The following is a 13,366-nucleotide window of genomic DNA, read 5'->3' on the forward strand; positions in this document are numbered from 1 at the left end:
GCCAAAAATATTTAATATCTGGCCTTTTGCAAAGTCTGCAGACTCCTAGAGCAAAACATCTTGTTTTGAGGAAATAAGCTTGCCCCCATAGCCCCCACCAAAAAGTAAAATTTAATTCTGTTTAAGACAAAGAGATTTACCAATTTACTGAAATCAGTTCTTTTCCTAAGGCCTCAGTAGTATACAGATAGATATTAAATTCTTGCTTATAGAAATGAAAAAAGTTGTCTCAGGGCAGTTCTAACTTTTTACTGACCCTGACTGCTCACTATTTTCTAGGGATAATGGAGATGTTTCCACCAGATTTATTAAAGTGAGAAATAGGGGCGCCTGGGTGGCTCAGTCGGTTAAACAACTGCCTTTGACTCAGGTCATGATCTCAGGGTCCGGGGATCAAGTCCCACATTGGGCTCCTTGCTTAGCAGGGAGCCTGCTTCTCCCTCTGCCTGCCTCTCCCCCTTCCTGTGCTCTCTCTCTCTGACAAATAAATAAATAAAATCCTAAAAAAAAAATACATGATATTATATGTGATAATATAAACCAAAAATCATATCAGTATATTGAATGTTTTATAATATATGTTGATGTAAGCAACCTATACTGTAAAGGACAGGAGCAGATAAATGAATCTGCTGACATAATATGAAGTGGCATAATATTAATTCTAAACAGACTGTGAAAAGTTAAGTTTCTATATTAACATCACTAGAAACTCTGCTAAAAAGTAATGCAAAAAGGTACAGCTAAAAAGTCAAAAGGAAAATTAAAATGGAATTCTGAAATATGTGAATTAATGCAAAAAAGGCAAAAAAGAAAAAAAAATAGAAGAGACAAAATAAAATGGTATATCCATATCCAACCATATCAATAATTATATTAAATGTTAATGGACAACACCTTCCAATTAAAAGACAAAGATTTTGCAAAATGAACTTTATTTTATTTTATTTATTTATTTATTTTAAAGATTTTATTAATTTATTTGACAGAGAGAGAGACAGCCAGCGAGAGAGGGAACACAAGCAGGGGGAGTGGGAGAGGAAGAAGCAGGCTCCCAGCGGCGAGCCTGATCAGGGCTCGATCCCAGCATGTTGGGATCACGCTCTGAGCCAAAGGCAGATGCTTAACGACTGCGCCACCCAGGCGCCCCGCCAAATGAACTTTAAAAAGCAAGTGCCAACCATGTTGTCTATAAAAGATGTTTTTAAACATAAAGATAGATTGAGAGTAAATAAATAGAAAAAGGTATACCATGCTAACATCAAGCATAAGAAGGCAAGACTGCCTTTATTATTACTAATATTAAGCATAAGAAGGGAAGAGTGTTTTTATCATTAGATGAAGTAAATTCAGGACAGAGAGTATTACTTGAGTAAAGCAGGGCATTTTATAATGATAAAAGAGTTAATTCATCAGAAAGCCATAACAATCATGAATATGAATATCATAAACAGGGATTCTAAAGCCAAATGTAAAGCTGACAGAATTCATTGAAAAATTTGACACTCCTCTCTCAGCACCTGATAGAATTAAACCAAAAAAAGAAAAAAATTATTATACACTCATTTCAAAGGCATGTGATACGAAAATTTACAAGATAAAACCATATGCTTGGTGATAAAATAAATTGCAATAAATGTAAAAAACAAAACAAAAAAATAACAACAATCCTGAAATCACACAAAGTATTTTCTCTGACCAGAATGGAATTTAATTAGAAATCAATAAAATAAGAGATCCATAATAATCTTAAATATATGAAAATTCAACAACAGACTTTAATGGATCAAAGATGAAATCAAAAGTAAAATTAAAAGTCTTCTAAAGGATGATTTTAAAAAATGCAACATTTCACAGAACTAGAACAAACAATCCTAAAATTTGTATGAAACCACAAAAGACCCCGAATAGCCACAACAGTCTTTAAAAAGAAAAGCAAAACTTCAGGTATCACAATTCTAGACTTTAAATTATATTACAAATCCATAATAATCAAACAGTATGATACTGGCACAAAAACAGACACATAGATCAATGGAACAGAACAGAAAACAAAGAAATAAACTTACAACTATATGATCAATTAATCTTCAACAAAGCTTGAAAGAATATCCAATGGGAAAAATACAGTATCTTCATTAAACGGTGTTGAGAAAACAGGAGAGCTACATGCAAAAGAATGAAAATGGACCACTTTCTTACACCATACACAAAAATAAATTCAAAATGAATGAAAGACCTAAATGTAAGACCTGAAACCACAAAAATCCTAGAAGAGAGCACAGGAAGTAACTTCTCTCACGTCAGCTGTAGCAACATTTTTCTAGATATGTCTCCTGAGGCAAGGGAAATAATAGCAAAAATAAACTATTGGGACTACATCAAAATAAAAAGCTTCTGCACAAAAAGGAAACAACCAACAAAACTAAATGGCAACCTACTGAATGGGAGAAGATATTTGCAAATGACTTACCCAATAAAGGGTTAGTATCCAAAATATATAGAGAACTTCTATGATTCAACACCAAAAAACCAAATAATCCAATTTAAAAATGGGCAGAAGACATGAACAGACACTTCTTCAAACAAGACATCCAGATGGCCAACAGACACATGAAAAGATGCTTAACATCATTCATTATCAGGAAAATGCAAATCAAAACCACAATGAGATTATCACCTCATACCTGTCAGAATGGCTAAAATCAAAAACACAAGAAACAACAAGCCGTGGTGAGGATATGGAGAAAAAGGAACTCTCTGACCCTGTCACTGGGAATGCAAACTGGTGCAGGCACTGTGGAAGACAGTGCAGAGCTTCCTGAAAAAATTAAAAATAGAGCTACCATATGATCCAGCAATCACACTAGGTAGGTATTTACCCAAAGAACATGGAAACACTAATTCTAAGGGATATATACACACCCCTGTGTTTAGTGCAGCATTTGTCCATTGATAGATGGATGGGAAAAGAAGATGTGGTATACAATGGAATATTATCCAGCCATAAAAAATAATGAAATCTTACCATTTGCAACAACATTGTTGGAGCTAGAGAGTATTATGCTAAATGAAATAAGTCACTCAGAGAAAGATAAATACCAGATGATTTCACTCATATGTGGAATTTAAGAAACAAAAAAAATGAAACAAAGGAAAAAGACAAATATAAAAACAGACTCTTAACTATACAGAACAAACTAATGGTTACCAGAGGGGAGGTGGGTGGAGGGATGGGTGAAATAAGTGAAGGGAATTAAGAGTACACTTGCCATGAAAAACACTTAGTAATAATATGGAATTATTGAGTCACTATATTGTACACGTAAAGCTAATAAAAGAAATCTTGCCACTTGCAACAAGGATGGATCTATGTTGGATCCGTACATGGATCTATGTAAAGGAAAAAAAAAAAAGAGAGACAAATAAAGAAATAGACTCTTCATTACAGAGAACAAACTGATGGTTACCAAAGGGGAGGTTGGTGGATGTATGGGTGAAATAGGTCATGGATATTAAGGAGGGCACCTGTCATGATGAGTACTGGGTGATGTATGAAATTCTTAACTCCCTATATTGTACAGCTGAAACTAATATAACACTATATGTTAACTACACTGGAATTAAAATGAAAACTTAATTAAAAAATACTAATTCAAAGGTATATATGCACTCCTGTAGTTACTGAAGCACTATTTACAGTAGCCAAATTATGGAAGGAAAAAAACCTGCAACATTTCAAAATGTGGGGAATATACTGCTTTTAACAGACTTGTAATTTAGCTAACATTAACAAAGAAAATCTAAAAATTAAAAAAAGAAAGTCTACAATCAATGACCTAATATTTTACCTGAAGAAGCTAGAAAAGGAAGAGCAAGGAAACTCAAAGTAAATAAAAGAAAGAACATAATACAGAGCAGAAATCAATCAATATGTTAGAAAACAAACAATAGAGATACTTAGTGAAAAATTGGTTCTTTGAAAAGATTAGCGTAATTATAAAGTTTAGCTTTATTAATCAAGAAAAAGAAAATACAAGTATCAATATCAGGAATGAAGAGGAAAGAAGTATCACTACACAACCTACAGGCATAAAAAGGAGTACAAGGGAATACTTTGCAAAACATTATGTGAACAAATTTGACAATTTGATAAAATAGACAAATTCCTTGAAAATACCACTTACCAAATGTAAAACCACATAAAACAGAAAATATTAATATGGTAATAAAATATCTATTAACTTACAAAGATTCTAGACAAAGAATCTTTCATTCTCCAATAATATATTGGAGAATGAAAGATTTTTCAACAAATGGTGATGTAATTACTAGAACATACATACGGGAAAAAACAAATCTTGATTCCTAAACACAGAAAGTTAGAGATAGATCAAAGGTAAAAACAAAAATTGTAAAGGTGCTAGAGGAAAACATAGGAGAACAGCTTCATGATTGAAGGCAGACAAAGATTTCTCAGGACGCAGGAATCAATAACCATAAAAATAATCATAAATTAGACTTCATCAAAATGGAAATCTTCCCATCAAAATACACTATTAAGAAAATGAACATGCAAGCCACAGACTGAGAGGAAATATGGAAAAACAATATCTGACAAAAGGTTGTTCCCAGAATATATAAACAACTCCACCAATTCAATAATAAAAAGACAAATAATCCAACTAAAAAATAAATGGGCAAAAGATCTGAAAAAACTTCAAAAAGAAATATATACTAATAATCAATAAGCACATGAAAAAGTACTGAACATCATTAGTCATCAGGGAAATGTAAATTAATACCATAGGAAAACCCCTGTACACACACCAGAATTGGTAAAATTAAAAGACTGACAATAAAATGTTGATGAGGATGTGAACAACTAGAATTCTCATACACTGTAGAAGGAAGTGTAAAATGGAACTTGGGGGAAAAGACTGGTAGGGTATCATGCATACTCAAATCAGCAATTCTATTCCTAGGCATTTACCCAAGAGGAGAAAAATACACACATATAAATGTGTGTATATGTACATATAAAATATACTTATATACATATATATAATCCATATATCTCTCCATAAAATGACTTGTCTAAGAATGTTCACAGAAAGTTTGTTTACAGCTGCCAAAAACTAGACACAGCCCAGGCATCCATCAACAGAATAAACAAATTAAGTTTTCTAGGTGCCTGCATCAACTTCTGCACCCTCTGGTATGTTGTAATATACCAGAACAGCTTGGTTGCTCTTTTAAAATATAAATTATATATTGCTCCCCTGCTAGCACCTGTTGTAGTTGGAATTAAGTCCCTACCCTGATCTAGCCCTTATTTACCTCATCTCCCATGACTCTCCCCAAGTTCTCTTTCTATACCTCGAAAATGATAAGTTCATTCCAGTTTCAGGGCTTATACTGGCTTTTCCTCTATCTGGGGAGCTCTGCATCCAGAATTTTATGAACCTCTTTCCCATTATTCTGGCTTTAGTTCAAATGTCCTTTCTTCAGACCCTCCCTGATTGCTAAATGCAGTCACTTTCTTTTCCCCACTCTCTATTCCATTACCCTCTCTTATTTATTCATTGCACAATCTGAAGTTATCTTTGGTTATTTACATGCTTATTGTCTTTCTTCTCAGGCTGAAGGTGAGCATGGAGACTATGTCTTCTTGACCATAATATTCCCTGGTACCTTAAAGAGTTCTTCATATACCGCAGGCACTCAATAAACAGATGTTGATGAGTTACTGCTATACTCAAGACTGTCTTCAAACATTACCACAATGTTGAAGCAATAAATAGAGACATAATTTAGATCTTTCTTCCAAAGATCTTGAAAGAGAGATATTGAAAGAAATTGAGATATTGAAAGAAATAAAGGAATTTATGAGATGAACATTTCCTTCATAATTAAGGTTAAAACATAGTGGCTTACTAGTTTTATATTATAGATAATAAACTGGAAGAGGAAAAAGAAGGGTAGTTTTTTGAATAACTACCATGGATTGAGCTGTACTTTATTTAGATTGTTGATCCTTGAACAACATGGGTTTGAACTATTGGGTCCACTCATAGGTGGATTTTTTTTGAACAAATATACAGTACAGTACTATAAATCTATTTTCTCTTCCTTATGATTTTTTTTTTAAAGACCCTATTTATTTATGTGACAGAGAGACAGCCAGGGAGAGAGGGAACACAGCAGGGGAATGGGAGAGGAAGAAGCAGGCTCCCAGCGGAGGAGCCCGATGTGGGACTCAGTCCCGGAACACCGGGATCACGCCCTGAGCCCAAGGCAGACGCTCAATGACTGCGCCACCCAGGCGCCCCTCCTTATGATTTTCTTAACATTTCTTTTCTCTTGCTTACTTTGTTATAATAACACAGTATTTAATACATACAGCACACGAAATATGTGTTAATGGACAGTTTGTTATTGGTTAAGGCTTCTGGTCAACAGTAGGCTATAGTACTATGTTATTTAATATCTTAACCTTGTGCTATGTAAGTGGTATCCATTTTATGTGTAAAAATGTAAACTCAGAGACACTAATTTGATCAGAGTCACACAGCTAATAGGTAGAAGGACCAAAATTCACAATCAAATCTACTTCTAAAGTCCATGTTTTCCCACACTATGACAGATCAAAATATGATATCTTAACAAATGTATACATTTTCTCTTACTTTAAGAGATTCTTCCAAAATAAAACCCCAAATTTATCAACCACATTCACAAAATAAGAATTCAACCATTATTTACCTTCACATACTTGTGGATTTTTAAGAACCTAAAACTACAGACATGATTTATGTTTTGCTAAAGAAAATTATAAAGGGTTATTAACTACTTTTATAATCGTAGTCAATTATATATATATATATTTTTAAAGATTTATTTATTTATTTGAGAGAGAGAGAGAGCAAGAGAGAGAGAGAGCACGCACATGTGCAAGTGAGGGGAGGGGCAGAGGAAAAGACTCTCCAAGCAGATTCCCTGCCAACCACGGAGCCCAACATAGGGCTCTATCTCAGGACTCCAAGGATCACCAACCAAGCCAAAACCAAGAGTCAGACTTTCAATCGACTGAGCCACCCAGGCACCCCTATATTTCTTAACACTGGACTCAGGCCATTTTCTCTGAGTGGACAGAGATTTATCTAAGAAAAATAAAACATTTTGTCTGAAAATCCCTCTAATGCTTAATAGCAGGAAAAAGAAAAAGTTCATATAGAAAATTAAAAAGAATTCATAACATTAATCATTTATACAGAGTTTGAAACCATCTTCAAATATGTACATTACTTCTCACTTCATACTTGCTATTACCATTCTTTTCTAGTATGGATAAATAACCATTTATTTCCAATTTTAGAGAGAATGGTTTTCCATTTATGTTCCCATATTTCTATCCAAGAATAACACTAACATTATTGTATTATATCATATCATAAGTATTCCTCAAATTCATATCTGCCTAAAGGGCCTTCTAGTTGGTAGTGAAATTCCCTGTGCCCCCCAATTTGCAACATTCTCCTCCTTTTCCTCCCTTGCTTTACTGCTACAAACTCTGCCCATGTCTAGCATTTTCTCTCCCCAGCTAGCTCAGCTTCTCACCAGTGTACCTTTTTGTTCACAATAGAAATTTCCCTTACCATCCCTAGATGTGTCGAAATGGCCTGAACAGTCAACAGTAAATCTTGATTTCCCACTAGAAACAGGTAAATCCTTCTGTCATGTCTTAGTTAAAATGATTTATAACTATTACTTAAGAAGCCTTTATTTTCAACTTAATCCCTCGCTGAACAAAAGTTTCAATCTCTTGAAAATTTTTAAAAAGATATGTACTTTAAGCCAGAAAATTCAGGAGTGATAGTGAAAAGGACTATTGAAAATGTTCACTATTTTGATCAGTACAACAAAAGGACAAATGTAAAAGGTCAAAAAGGACAAAGCCAGGAGGCCCTGGACATTCATACTGGCAATAAGCCACAGCTTCCCCACAAAGGTTTTAGTTTCCCATCCCCACCCCTACCCTCTAAGGCCTAAAAACAACCACCACTCTTGTGGTTTAGAGTGCGCCTTTGCCTAATAGGTAAGCAGGTGCTATTTGGGACAGAGAAAAACTCTATCCAAACTATCTGGAAATCTGAAGTTTTTCTCTCACAAGCACAGCATCACATGTAGTGATGAGGTCTAAGGTACCATTAGCCACTATTAGTTCCGGCTTAGGATTAGAACAATAATAAAAATGACTATTATTTATTGAATTTTTACCATACGTCAGATACTGTGTTAAAGTACTTTATATATATATGATCTCACTTCTTATAATAACCCTATATGAAAGGTACTTAACTATTATTTCTATTTCTTTCAGACACGGAAACTGAAGCACAGAGAAGTTAGGTAATTGGCCCATGTAGAGAAAGTGGTAAAATCAGAATTCTAACTTTATTCTTATTGATACCAAATCTATAATTATACATTATTTTTAGGATGATAAGTCAATGACTTTTCAGAAATAATTTTATGTATTCATACATTGGGTCTGCCTATATTTGACTTGCATATCAGGATCCTATCAGGTTCATCAGCTAAACTTCAGATTTTATTTACCCTAATAAAATATCACAAATATAGCTATTCTTTAAAGGATGCAAAACTTATCAACAAGCAGCTTAGTACATACCTACTGTGATATTACCCATCTTGCTTTGTAATGTTATATTACCTGTAAAAGAAAAAAAAAAGAATTTTTTATATTAGGGATAATCTAGAAAGAAACTGTTATATAGTATTCTAAAAGGTGGCTGGACATCCATAATATTATTTAATAACATTGTTATTGTTGTTGGCAAATTTTCTCAGTATTACAAATCTAGTAAGAGATTTAGCTGCAACTCTGAAATAACTAGCTTTAGTCATCTATACAAACTCTCTTCCTCTATTCCACCTTAAGCTTCTCTAGCATAACTACAAAACAAACCACCATACTTTCTGGGAAACATGAAAGAAAAATAATGATACTTCTATAACCCATAAATGAAAAGTTACTTAAATGTACTATGTATTTCCAACATAAACATCACTGTAGTTATCAGATCACTCAAAACCAAGTTTTGAACCAACTAACACTAAAATAACCTATGAAAAAGAGTTATTACTGTTATTTTTCAGGTCGTTCTGCCATGTCTATTAAAGTAGTTTCTGTGCCAAGAGTTACAGAGTTTGGACTCTGTAAAATGAACACATTGAAGTATGAGTAGCAAAGAAAAAGGCTTCAGAGTTTCCTGTCTTTTGATGAAAATATACTTTCCAGGACAAGTATAGGATATTGCAACCATTCTTCCCAGCCCCCTTTCCTCCAATATCAAAATTAGTAGGATTTTTCTTCAAATGTGTGTTTGTAGAATTGCTCCCAGACCCATACTACCTATGTTTACTGCACTGAAAATGTAAGCAACTTTGCCTCTTCTACCACTATTCCAAAACTACATTCAAAAGTAAAGGAATAGCTTTTATCTCAGAAATAATCTAGGGTAAACGGACTCATTTACTTAATTTCTTGCATCCTATAAATACTGACATGTATCAGTACCTGGGAAAAAGCAAACAAAACCCTTGGTTCATTTGTCCAACAGTCAGATGTACTTTGATTGTAAAAATCTCTCTAAAAGTCTTATATTCCATCATACTTCATGTAAGGATATAAACAAGGGGTACATTTGTGTAGGAATAAAACTTGGTTTGTATGGAGAAATTAAGCTCCTAAGATTATTTTCAAGTCTCAGTAAGTTACAAAGTTGTAAAAATTCTTTTAAATGTGTTATGTAAATATTATTTCATTGGTCTTAGACACTCTCTTCCAATTTTCAAATCCAGTAAATGCAGATTCACCATCACATACAATTAGTGGCCAAAGATCACACAGCTTCTAAGATGACTTTCAATGATCCTTGCGCCTTCTGGTATTCATGCCCTTGAGTAATTTCCTCCCCTCATATATAGGCTGTACCTAATAATTTGCTTGTAACACAAAGAATAAGGCAAAAGTGATGGCATGTTCCAAGATTAGGTTACAAAAAGATTCTGGTTTCTGTCTTGCTAGCCGTCTTCTGCTCTGAGGGAAGCCAGCTAGCCATGTTGTCAACTGCCTTATGAAAGAAGCCCACTAAGAAGGAACTAAAAAAGGCCTCCAGCCAACAGGATCTGACCTGAATTCTGCCAACAGCCACATGAATAAGCTACGAAGCAGACTGTCCTTTGGTGGAACCTTCAAATGGACCCCGCAGCTTTAGCTGACACTTTCATAACAACCTCATAAGAGGTCTTGAGGTAGAGGATCCAGTGAATTCACACCAAGATTCCTGACCCATTCAAACTATAAGACAATAAATGCTTGTTGCTTTCAGCTGCTAAATTTTGAGGTAATTTGTTACACAGTAAGAGGTAACTAGTTAGATGTTGACAGGTGAAAGTGGGTTACTGCCATAATAAACACCTAAAAATGTATGAGTAGCTTTGGCACTTGGCAGTGGATAGAGGTTGGAAAGGTTTTGAGGAACATGTTAGAGAAAGCCTAAATTGCCTTCAACAGACTGTTAGTAGAAAGCTGGACTTTGAGTATTCTTCCCACAAGGGCTCCAGGGAAAGTGAGGAAAATGTTTTTAGAAATTAGAGAAAGGAGGATTCTTGTTAAGTAGTTGTAGAAACTTAACAACAACATTATCTTCAGTAATGTGGAAACTAGGAAATGTACCTTAAGGAACAGAGTAATTTAACTAAGATATCCAAGCAAGCTTAAAGTGTTGTAAGTGCTATTTTTTTTTTTTTGGCCACTTAGTGTAAAATGCAAGAGAAGAGAGATAAACTAAGCTAAAGAAAGGACTGTTAATCAGACAGACAAACAAAACCAGGACACACACAGTTTTGAAAATTCTCAGCCTCTCAAGATGGCAAAAGATGTTAAAGTTAGGAATAGTTTCCGAACAAAGCTTGAATCCAGGGCACGGGCAGTACAGGGCCTAAAAACGGAGCTGAGGAGGGACTGCAAAACCTCTTCTTAAGATCCCAGAAAGATCAGGGCACCTGGGTGGCTCAGTCATTGAGCGTCTGCCTTCGGTTCAGGGTGTGATCCCGGCGTTATGGGATTGAGCCCCACATCAGGCTCCTCTGCTGGAAGCCTGCTTCTTCCTCTCCCACTCCCCCTGCTTGTTGTTCCCTCTCTCACTGGCTGTCTCTATCTCTGTCAAATAAATAAATAAAATCTTTAAAAAAAAAAAAAAGATCCCAGAAAGATCAAGAGTGGTACTTCACAGTACTAATCAATTATACAAAAAGTCCTTTAAAAAGATTAAAGGTGTATTTCATAGATCCTCTCAAACAACAGACACTCTAGAAAGCTTGAGTATATTTTACCTCAATATCTCTGCAGAAGTCCACATTTTAAAGAGATTCTTAGATGTGGCTTTTATCTTACGGAATAAACCCCACATGATTCAGAGGAGGCTGACAAAAATTTTTGAAAGAGTAACAACAGCAAACACACTGCTAAACTGAACTAAAAGGAACAGTGATAGTACAAAGTTAAGAGACCACCAGACCTCCAAAATTCTACTGTCAGGAAGCAGACTCAGAAAACTACTCAGATGCAAACACATGATATATTTCATGAAAAAAGAAGGATGACTCAAAGGGAGGAACAAAAGCTCAGAGGGCAAAGTCTGAAACCCTAAAGAATTATTCCCAGGCCTTTTGATATAATCAAGGAAAGTCCAATGTTGGCCCACCCCAAATCACTATGGACCAGTGACCCCTTTGTGCCTCTCATTTTCCCACTTTTGAATAGGAAAGTCTATAGCAATTATCCTATACCTGTCCCATCGGTGTATGTTGGGTATGTAGGTAGTGTGTTTTGGGGGACAGTGGGGTGGGGGGGCTAGAGAACTTGTCTCTTTAGGTCACAGGTCTTCAGATTTAGAGAAACTGTTCTTGAGGAGTTGTTGAGTTCTTGAGGGGTTAGGCAACTATACTTGAGGAGCCTCATACACCTTGATCCAATTTTGATGAAGATTCTGGACTCTGATGTGGTGCATAATGGCATGAGACTTTTAGGAAACTTGGAAGGAAGGCAGTGCATTCTGCATGTGGGAGGGACATGAATCATTTTGGGGAGGGGCCAGAAGACAGCCTGGCCATCCAAAGCCTTATAGGGTATCTGGGGAGATACACACGTGAAAAGTTAAAAATTAGTATTTATAAATTATAAGTGAAAGTCACAAGTGAACAATACATATTAGGTGCCATAGCCATTCAGAAGACACTAAAATGACCTGATATGGATGAAGAGAATAGTCATTGTGGAGATATTAGCAGAGTTGAGATTTGAAACATGAATAAAATTTGAATATGTTGAGGGGGAAGGATTTTCTGGGAAAAAGAATTACATAAACAAAGGTAAAAAGGCAGAACTACACATGCTATGTTTAAATCATGCAAACCAGTTAAGCTGAAGCAATTAGGCAAGTCTATGAGGATGGAGATCATGTCTTTGTTATTTAGCATTATATCCTGAAAGCGTAGTACACTACCCAGTATGTAGTCAACATTATTATTTTTTAAATGATTTTTTATTGATTTGAAGGATTTTTAAATGTTCGAATTTAATTTGGAAAAACAAGTGAAGAGCAACCTGTGAACCATGGGGTGCTAGTCTATTGACTTTACCCTGTATTGAAAGAGTCAGTGAAGAATTTTACAAAGGATAACAATAGGAAAACCATGCTTTACGGAGATTAATCCAGTGTGAGACAGTGAGGATTCCACCCAGAACTCTCTTTATTGCTTCTACTTCCTGAACGCTTCAAAAATAAGATGAAGTAGGCCACTGAGTATTGTGATTTTTAACTATTAATAAAGAACTATGACAGTTTTATAGTCAGTCATTTAGCTAATGAGTCCAGTCACCCACTTAGCAAGGCAAAAGAGCTTTATTATCTTCTAGTAGTCTCAATGAATTCTATAAAAATTTGCTATTTTTTAACGAAAACATGGTCTTTTTCAAAAGCCAATCATTAGTGCTCGTCGTGAAAGTTAAAGTGATCTCAAAGAAAGTTATGGTTCTCAGAGCCACAGATAGAAGGTTTAGATCTATTAAAGAATGAGGACTAGTTCATATTATAGTGGCACCTAGAGTCTCAGACTACATCTCTCTTGAATGTTAAGAATTCTTTTTTTTTCTTTAAGATTTTATTTTTATTTATTCGACAGAGAGACAGCCAGTGAGAGAGGGAACACAAGCAGGGGGAGTGGGAGAGGAAGAAGCAGGCTCATAGCGGAAGAGCCTGATATGGGGCTCGAT

General features: G+C 35.1%; 1 protein-coding gene across 6 annotated transcripts in view; it reads right to left on the reverse strand.

Annotated features, from left to right (window-relative positions):
• Nucleotides 1-13,366, reverse strand: part of FAM185A (family with sequence similarity 185 member A) — a 144,529-nt gene that overhangs the window by 109,180 nt on the left and 21,983 nt on the right. For 5 of the 6 annotated variants that reach the window (XR_004627306.1, XR_004627304.1, XM_034666913.1 and 2 more), the window contains exon 5: nt 8,696-8,737. Coding sequence is in view for 4 of the 6 variants with exons in the window: in XM_034666913.1 (XP_034522804.1) it covers nt 8,696-8,737 (42 nt within the window). In the remaining 2 variants the exon portion in view is untranslated. Of the gene's footprint in view, nt 1-1,079; nt 1,521-8,695; nt 8,738-13,366 lie in introns of those variants that run through there. The other variant, XM_034666930.1, reaches the window with a different exon arrangement.

This window comes from Ailuropoda melanoleuca, chromosome 1, assembly GCF_002007445.2.
Source record: "Ailuropoda melanoleuca isolate Jingjing chromosome 1, ASM200744v2, whole genome shotgun sequence".
Taxonomy (NCBI): domain Eukaryota; kingdom Metazoa; phylum Chordata; class Mammalia; order Carnivora; family Ursidae; genus Ailuropoda; species Ailuropoda melanoleuca.